The sequence below is a fragment of the Seriola aureovittata genome, chromosome 16 (assembly GCF_021018895.1).
Source record: "Seriola aureovittata isolate HTS-2021-v1 ecotype China chromosome 16, ASM2101889v1, whole genome shotgun sequence".
NCBI classification, from domain to species: domain Eukaryota; kingdom Metazoa; phylum Chordata; class Actinopteri; order Carangiformes; family Carangidae; genus Seriola; species Seriola aureovittata.
Window position 1 is genome coordinate 4,160,823 of NC_079379.1, and position 9,862 is coordinate 4,170,684.

Consider the following 9,862-nt stretch of genomic DNA (forward strand, 5'->3'; position numbering starts at 1 on the left):
ATGATAAAGCTACTGAAGATCATTTCTCTTACTGTGGCTGCTGTGGCTGTGTTTGGGTTAACGTTGTGTAGCAAGGTTTGTAGCACATTCCAGTTGGACAACTTTGTCCAGATTTGAACTTTTTTCTTTTGATTTAATAAAATAAAATAATGTGACAAAACAGGGGAGATTGCAGCTGCAAGGGTCTTAACTTCTACTTAATTTACAAATCAAGTTCAAAGGATTTTGTGTCTTTAATTTCTAGCTTTATTTATGATCTAATTCAACATTTTGTGCAAAAAAAGTAACTAAGTAATGGTAAAAGTTAACTAATTTAAAGTAACATTTTGGGAATATTGAAAGAAAAAATAAAATGTGATTGCCTTTACCTTTCTCTGAAGCTCTTACGGTATACATCGGTCTTGTCTGGACTTTGTTTAAATTCCCAGACTTCTTTCCTCCTCCTCATCACCTTGGCCAATGAAGGCACAAAGACCCTCCCTGTAGAGCAGAAACCCATCGCTCTGCTGTGTATCGGCTGCTCTCTTGTCGCCTCCAGCGTCATCCTCTTGCATAAGAGCATCTGGAAGGCGTGTTACAAATCATCAAAGTTGCCGGCCAGAAAAACAGTAGCTGTGGTGAGAAGTCTTAACTCACACTGCCTCTTTCTCTTATCAGCATCTAATTTGTGATTTTTTCCACATCAAACAAGTCAAAATTGTTTTAATTAAATACCAAACTACCACTCAAAAGGCTTCCTTTTTCTCTTTTATTGGTTTAATTTCACCTAGAGTTTAATGCACTGGATCACATGTAAAAAGGTGCAGCAGCACCTTTAGCACGTTTTGATTACTGGATTAGCGCAAACCAAAAATGTAACAGGACAAGTTGAGTGGTTACATATCTTTTGAATATTCACCTTTTAGGAACAGGTGTAACCCTGGTGAACTCTGCTCCCTCTTCTTCAGGTTCTGTTCTTCGAGTTTGTGGTGTCTGGAGGTGCAGCAATTCTCACCATCGTGGCGATGCCGCACTTGGACATTGTGACCAATGTGACGATCCTGAACGGTGTAGCTGTCCTCTCTGCGCTCCTACAGGTGGTCGCTCAGTGTACTGCCAAGGAAAGGAACCGCTTCCTGCTTCCCTCCATCGCTGCCTTCATCCTCATCTTGATCGGTTATGTCCTGTTCCTCACTTTATACATCATGAAAGATCCTACTGATATCAAGATGATCATTTGGGTGGGTCTGGCTGTTGGGGGGGCCTTCTTGGTGTCTTTCAACTGGTGGGAGAACTACTTCAGATTGATTGGCAAGAACAGCAGCTCCGTCTTCCTCAAGAACCTCTCCGAAGACATGAGGAGAGCCCAGAACATCCTGCACATCCTCTCCAGCCTGCTCAGGATTGTGGTGACCGGTTGCGTGCTGGGAGCCTACGTCCCTCTGTACAAAATGGACTGGGAGGTGGTGAAATCCATCCCGAGCCGTGAGACAAGGATTATAGCCATCACCGTTGGGGTCCAGCTGATCTCTTCAGCTCTCTGCCACTGGTTCGCTGTTGCAGCCTGCAAGATGCACGCCCTGCGACGATGCTTCATCCTGCCTCTCTACCTGGCCTCTCTGGCTGTTATGGCTCTGCTCATCATCCCTGTCATTGTTTACTATCAGGAATACAGAATAAGCCTGAATGGGACTGAAAGCATCAACTTCACAAGCTACTGCAATGTGGTTGTTGATGGAAGAAACCAAGACCTGAACGGCAGCGTGTTCTCAGAACTGGTTTTGGATGTTACACACACTCTGTGCTTCCTGGACATGTCTAAAATAACCGACATTGGCATGCTGACAGGTAATGAACAGCTGGTTCTCATTGTCTTCATGTAAAACCCACAGAGAGCTCTTATCTACTCTCTTGTTGTAAAGCATTATGAAAAATTCACAGGAAGTGGTTTCAAGAGAGAAAAAATTTCAGTTCTTTATCATATCACTGGTTAAGAGTTTAATTTAAAGGTGGGATCCTTTCATTCATCTTCCCCCAGGTTCAGCCGTGTGCTGGTGGCTCGGTCTCATCTTGGCCACAGCTCACCTCTGGTACCTCAGTCTGTATCGCATCCAGAGGACCCAGGACCTGTTTGTCAGGAGGCTGTACGAGGGAGCCTTTATCGAGCAGTCCCTGCTTCTGAACACTCGGTTCGACATCCAGACGGCCAACAAACGCAAGAAGTAAGTGTGTGTGTGAGTTTTTAAGACAGATTTTGATCTTAGAGTAGCCAAGTTAAGGGTTCAGGTTCTGATTAGCTTAATGCTAATGCTAATGGTGTGCCATATTATACTTATTGATACATGAAACATGCAGTAAATTAAGGCTTGACCTTTACACAGAATCTGCTAAGCAAGTCTGCCAAGTGAAGGTTAGGGTTCAGGTTAGCCATGTATTGGTTTATGTTGGTGCGAGGATATGGTATGGGTCAGGATTCGGAGCTCAGGAACGCAGATGTGTATATTGAAATGAAGAGTATTGAAAATTAGCATTGTTTCTCAACAATGAAAATTTTGTCATTTCCAGACTCAGACTACTTGACCCTGTGAAAGTGTTCCTTTGTGCGACAATGTGGCACGAGACCTACGACGAGATGATGAAGATAATCATTTCAATATTTCGGTAAGTTTCACATAAAGAATCATGTTATGGACATTTTTTTCAGCAGTTTTAGCAAAGTAACAACATTTTTTGTGGATAGTTTGGTTGTTACCACTTGGATTGTACAGTTCAGTTTGAAGAGCTTTGAAAATCATGAAAACACATGGAAAACATTGACGGCCATGAGGGATTTTCGTAGAAGGATCTCTAGGTTCATTGTGATAGAATTACAATTTAACCATAGTAGTTTCATGTGATTCTCGTAACTCCCCAGACTGGACAAGTACAGGCCGAAGACGGAAGGACAAAGCAGTGATGTGACTTTTGAAAGCCACATCTACTTTGACGATGCCTTCAGAAATGTCCCCGGGAGTCAAGGGCGACACGTCAACGAATATGCAGAGATGCTTGTGGAAATTATCAGAGAGGTTTACAGGTAAAATATGTGAAACTGTGAGATTTCATTTACAGAAAATTCTCACTTATTATCCCCTTAAACTAAGCTGAAGTACCTTTCATCCTCTGTCATCAGTATCTTCGTGAACCTCGATAAAGGCCTCTTCAGTAATCAGCAGCAGATCCCTGATCAGAAGCTCATCAGGACACCATACGGAGGACGTGTGGTGGTCACCATGCCTCATGGGAACAGTCTGGTGGTTCACTTCAAGGACAAACAACTCATCCGCCACAAGAAGAGGTGGTCTCAGGTGGGGAAATTATTTAATACAGGTTTATTAAAACTTTTGCAGCTTAAAAATCAATGTTGATTAAGACATTAAAATGTACCTTATAAGGTCAATATAGCAAAGGTATTGCCACAAGCGTTCATGCAATGAGAGAAGTGGATATCAGATAGTTAGTCATGAGACGATGATATTGTTGTGTTGTGTCTCTATCAGAGAGTGTTTTCTGATTATTACGTAACATTTTCAAGGTCATGTACTTGTACTACCTCTTGGGCTGGAAAGTTGCGACCAAGTATTACAAAAGAGCGGAGAAAGGAGAGGACGAGACTGAGCTGCTAAGAGAGTTTCAGGTGAGGATGAGATAAAACAACACATGAACCAGTGCAAATACATAGAGATATTTCTATATGTGAAGTACCTGTGCATGGTTCTGCAGAAAGAGAAGCACAACACCTACCTCCTGGCTTTAGACGGGGATACAGACTTCCAGCCGGCTGCCGTGATGCTGCTCATCGATCGGCTGAAACTGTACCCACTTGTCGGGGCGGCGTGTGGCCGCATTCACCCAACTGGATCAGGTTGGTCAAACAGAGTGAAAGAACAAGGACAGGAAACAGAGGAGAAGTGGTTAAAATGAGACAGATGACAACACTCAATAAACAATGAAACCAAGCGAGTTGTCTACCAGACGAATGGGTGAAAGATCTGCCACCTTTTTACCTTGTAAAAAATAGCAGTTATTGATGATTGACTATTGGCAACCGAGCATCTAAATATCCAGTTGGATGTAGAAGGATTTCTGTTTTTTTTCTAGGTTAAATATTAGACAAGTTGGTTGGTCATTGAGTTGGTTATTGTAAATTGTACTTTAAATTAACCTTTAAATGATGATGACCTCACTGCTCAACTCATATGGAAAGCCAAGAACTTGACTCTCTTTCACAATGCATTCAAATAATGTGATGGATTATTGGTCTTTTCCATCTAAACCTTATGAAAGGACGCAATTGTAACCAAAAGTTTTGAATCTAATATGTTAAAATAGATAATAGGTATCCAACAAATAAATAAATAAATAAAATAGAATGCAAAAAATAAACAAGTAAATAAATAATACATGGCTACATTACAAAACAGAGAAACCAAACCAATCTAAATAATTGATACTCAAGACCCTTTATAAAAATGTGGTATGAGGAAAAAGACATTTACAAAACAATGACATTATACAAATGTACGTATGTTTAACCAATTTCTAATAATGGCAGCACTTAGAATCCAGATTAAATATCCATCCGCAGAGAGAAGCATTTCCTAGTGGCAATGCACCCACATACAAGGTCTCAAGTAGTGCATATCGGATGTCCACCTGGAGTACTTTTTGAAAAACTTTATTAAACTCTCGAAAGCTGGTAAATTCCACTTATCACTTCATGCTTCTTGGAGGCAGACTAATAGCACACAGTACCAGGTTTATGTAAGAACGGGTCTGTTTCCCCTCCCTGCAGGTCCCATGGTTTGGTACCAGAAGTTCGAATACGCTGTGGGTCACTGGCTTCACAAAACAGCGGAGCACGTGTTCGGCTGCGTGTTGTGCAGCCCCGGCTGCTTCAGTCTGTTCAGAGCAGCGGCGCTGATGGACGACAACGTGATGAGGAAATACACCATCAAGGCCTCCAAGGCTCAGCACTACATCCAGTACGACCAAGGTAACAGGAAAACCGGAGGAGCAGGCGGTGAAAACAGAAGCTTAGCGGCTGCTTCCGGCCCGTTTCTGGACCTGACCGCAGATAAATGTCGCAGGAACAGAATGAGCTTACCTGATAAACACGGCAGTAGTTTGTGTTAACAAGGTGAACTCATGAGTAAAAGCTAAAGGTGTCGCTAGCTGTAGCTAACCCAAAGAAACAGGAGCTCACTAATACTACGGTGACAAGCCTGTTTAACTGAACTGTGCATGAAATAACTTGAACTGTTGCCCCCTTTACTGACTCTCTCCTGCTGGAGGGAACTGAGCACGTCAGGTGTTACCGCAACAGCTTAAATACTAGCCCAAAGAATGTGGCGGCCATCAGTCAGTGTCTAAAGCTCCAAGCAAGCTGCTCTTCATGGCTCTATGCTTCAGACATTGTCTAACAGTCTCTGTACTCGCTTGAGCAGGTGAGGATCGTTGGCTCTGCACTCTGCTGCTGAAGCAGGGGTGGAGGGTGGAGTACAACGCAGCGGCTGACGCTTACACCAACGCCCCAGAGGAGTTTAAGGAGTTTTACAATCAGGTGAGAGCTGCAGAACGGCTCCAAAAATTCAGATTTTTATTTTTTTATTTTTGACACGTGCTACAACACGTCCTGATCACTGATCCGCATGTGCCACTGTACATATGACAGACATAGTAAAACTATTCATGCCCCACCCTTGGACCAGGTCCACGTTTGTTAGACTGCCTTGCCAGTTCATGTGTCTGAGAAGAATTTAACCATATTACGCAAACTCTTAATCACTAAGAGGATAATTATTATATCATGTATCAATATGAAACCTGAATTAAATGTACAATTATCAAAATTGATCTCTGTATTGTTTCGGAATTGTGAAATAAGATGTAGTTTATCGAAGGGATGATAAGTCTTTACTTTAAAAAAGTATGTTCTAAACTGAGAGTTGAGACTGACTCTGGAGGCAAAAATAATAAGTAATGGAATAATAATTAATGATTTACTCGTGCCAAGAGCAACAACTGGTTCTTCACCTGAACCTATAATATAAAAATATGGCATTTATGTCTAATATATTTGACATTTTCCCACATGATGTTTTCTTGCTATGTTCAGCGGCGCCGATGGGGACCGTCCACCATGGCAAACATTGTGGACTTGCTGGGCTCCGGCACCCTGGTTACCCACAGGAACCCGTCCATGTCCAGACCCTACATGCTGTACCAGCTGTTCAGCTTGGCCTCGTCCATCCTGTCTCCTTCCACTGTCGTCCTCATGATTGCAGGTCAGGCTTGTTTTTGTGTTCAAATGAATGTTATATACATGCACTCAAAAAAAATAAATAATCATGGTCCTATGGGATATTTTATTCTGTTTCAAAATAAAATCATCATCAACCAGGTTAATATAAAACATTTCCTCTATGTATGCATTCATATTATCACTGTTTTCTTTGAGATGATACAGGAAAAACAATTGATCTACCAATGCTCTGTTCAAATAGGCAATAGAGTTAAAGTTTAAATCAGAACTGGAGTCATCATTAAATGGTTGGGAAATATCCGCAGTTGTTGTTCGGTAGATGGTTAATTAATGGTAGTTAATCTATTAATAGATAATGAATGAGGATGTGGTTTGGTAAATTATATTAAGGTAACACAACTGTGCATTTTTAAAAGCAGTTCTTTTGTTTGCCTCCTCTCTCACTTTCAGGTAGTTTCACTGTGCTGCTTGACATCCATCCCAACGGTGCTCTGGTCATGGCCGTGATACCTCCCGCCATCTTGCTCGGCATCAGCTTCAAGATCAAGTCAGACACTCAGCTCCTCATTGCGGCGATCATGAGCGTCCTGTACGCCTTCCTCATGATGATAACAACGCTTGTCATATTAGGTATGTCAGACACGAACTCGCAACTACTGCTCACAAACTCACAAAAGGTTTCTCGCTTCTGAATCTCACTTTCCCTCATTTTATCCTCCTTCAGGCAACATTGTGAAGGAAAAAACCATCCTGACTCCCAGCAGCATCTTCATCATTGTCGTCGCCGCCTTTTACCTCATCACTGCACTGATGCATCCTCAGGAGGTCGGGCTGGTCATCTACGGCTTGATTTACATCATCAGCATCCCCAGCGCCTACCTGCTGCTGGCTATTTATTCCATGGTCAACATGAACAACGTGTCCTGGGGCACCAGGGAGACGGCGCCCGCTTCCGGGGCCGTCAAACCTGAAGCCACTCCCCCACAGACTAAAGCCCAGCAAGGTAAAAACATTCAAATGATCAGAGCAGATTGTTCATGCATATATGTTGAGAACGATAACAACCGTTAATGTTCGTGTTATTAATACAACCAGTTATTTACATATTTTACAAAATTGTTGAGCCACGCTGAAAGATTGTTGAGCAAACTTTTTAAAGTTTTGGTTAAACTTTTGAACATCTGTAATACAGTCAGGGCTGTAATCTAACAGTCTACAGCGTGTGGCGCTAGTGCATTCAGGGCGTGTCCGTATCACTTTTGCTATTTGAACAGCAGAAAACATGGTTTTCATGGTTCAGAAGGGTTGTACTGTATAGTCTTAATTAATCATGGGAGTGTTTTGGGCATGCAATAAACCAATCAGAGTGCTTTAAAAGCCAGGTATGCTCGCTACACAACGCAGGGCTGAGCGAATCAGTGCACTGTGCACAGCTCTACACAAATCCCAGTGTGACACATCTTGTTTGTTATGAGAAGCGTGAATAAATCTTCAGTTCATTATGAAACTGTGGAAGGACAAAGTTAGTCTTGGTGATGAGTGTGCCACAGAGTGTATGCACGTCGTGCACAACCCCATATGTAGACGCACAAAAATTAAACTTGTGGCCCAGACTGTTGTTTATTTCTTCTATCTGGGATGTTACTCTCTTGATAATGTTTCCTTAAAATGCTGCACCACTGACTTCAGACCTGGTTTTTGTTGGTCGTTGCCTCAGTGCAGCAATGTGCGTACAATGCTCCTGACCACACCTCATTTTAAGACCAACATCACATGGGTGCAAGTGTATTTACTATTTAAACAATGTGTTTTCAAAAATGAGAGCTGTGTCAGTCTGAAACTAGCAAAGACTCTTATCTTGTGCTTCGTGCCGGGTGTAAGAGCTTGACATTGTCAAATCTAGTCGCCCTGATTTTAGTGAGAATATGAAAATTGCGTCAACTGTTAATAAAAAATACTTAAGTTGTTGGGAACTCGTTGTTAACACTGTTAAAGACACAGTTACACGTTTTATATTTGAGGTGAACTGAAACTGATTTTCACCTTCGCAGCTAAAAGCATGTACATGCACTTCTTCTCCTGGGCTAAATGCTGTAAAAAACTCAGCCGGAGTGGCAGCGCAGAGGAGGTCATCGTCAGCCAGGAGCACCTGACCGCGGAGGCTGCAGAGCCTGAAGCTCTGCCTCAAAACACAATAGTGGAGACTGAGAGGAGGCCGGAGGAAGAGCAGAGGTAAGAGCTGGAGGTAGAGCGTTGACTGGAGGGTTGGTGAAGTGCACAGTAAATGTTTTGTTTAAAACTGTATAATCCATGACAAGTGAATCTTGTGAAACAGCGTCTAAACCATAAAGTCTTACCTGGTTCAGTAGATGGAATTGATTATTGGCGAATGAATTAATATGTTGCACTGTGATCAATGGTATGTTTTATTTTGTTTCAGACGAGCGGAGCCTGCTTTCAAATGCCCCAACCAGTGTAAGTTCTAATATTTAACAAAGAATAAACCTGAAATTTGTTGAAAATGTATGATTCACACACTTTTCATGTGGACTAATATTTTCATGTGTTGCTCTTTTGTGCAGGTTGGGTCACGCAGCTGCAGAGTCGGTCTGATGACATGCACCTGAAGGAGGATACACTGGACCAGGTGTGACGTCAGAAACCTAACCGTCTCATTAGCATGTCTCACTTTCACTTCTTCTTTTACCAGATTTACATTACGAGATTTATCATATTTACATTTTCTTAAATCTAAATCTAAATGTTAAATGTTGAATCTAAATGTTGAAGAATGTCAGCGGAAGTACCAAAATAAAAGCTTTATCTAGTGTTATCCAAGGGTTAATCCCGGCTCAAAGCTCTTACAATTTTGGTCCTCGAGCTGTTATAATATCACTTTACTAAGTTTTTATATTTAGATTTAACATTTGACATTTAGATTAAATATTTACATATAAACATTAAAAAATTTACACCACCTTTTTTTTTTTTTTTAACATTATTTGGATCTAAATGTAATGAAATGTTGCTGTTTATATCCGAATGCACCTGCAGCAACCTTAAATACTAAGATATTAACACTACCTTTTATAATTTGGGGCTTTGCACAGTTTCACACTTCACTGAGAGAGTTTCTGTTTCTCTGCAGGATGAGGAGCACTTCTTCAGACAGCTGACAGTAAAATACCTGGAGCCTCTACCTGAGGACAAACAGAAACAGAGGGAAATGGCTGAAAAACTCAAGGTTCTGAGAAACAAGGTAACTATGAGTGAATTATGCTGTTTTTGTAATATGTGTTATTATTATATTATATGACAATAGATATGAATTAACCAGATTTTTTTTCTCCCCGTTTACAGATAACGTTTGTCTACTTCATCTTCAACATGTTCTGGCTCGTAACGACCTTCACCCTCCAGCTCTCGTCGACGTTTATCTCCATCAGGGTGCCGAAGGTCGACAACAACCTGCAGTTCACAGGGGAGTTCTTGTACATCGAGCCGCTGGGCTTCATGTTCATCCTGGCCTTCGCCCTCCTGGTTTTCATCCAGTTCTTAGCCATGCTGTACCACAGGTAG

At 41.7% G+C, this 9,862-nt stretch overlaps 1 protein-coding gene across 1 annotated transcript; it reads left to right on the top strand.

Moving 5' to 3' along the window:
• Positions 1-9,862, top strand: LOC130183891 (chitin synthase chs-1-like). Its single transcript, XM_056399632.1, has 19 exons — positions 1-75; positions 429-617; positions 948-1,827; positions 2,018-2,201; positions 2,545-2,640; positions 2,894-3,055; positions 3,152-3,326; positions 3,554-3,586; positions 3,646-3,883; positions 4,814-5,014; positions 5,466-5,581; positions 6,137-6,305; positions 6,734-6,913; positions 7,008-7,286; positions 8,335-8,515; positions 8,724-8,758; positions 8,866-8,930; positions 9,432-9,542; positions 9,644-9,862. Exons 1-19 carry the CDS (start codon positions 1-3, stop codon positions 9,860-9,862), a joined length of 3,588 nt encoding a protein of 1,195 aa, XP_056255607.1.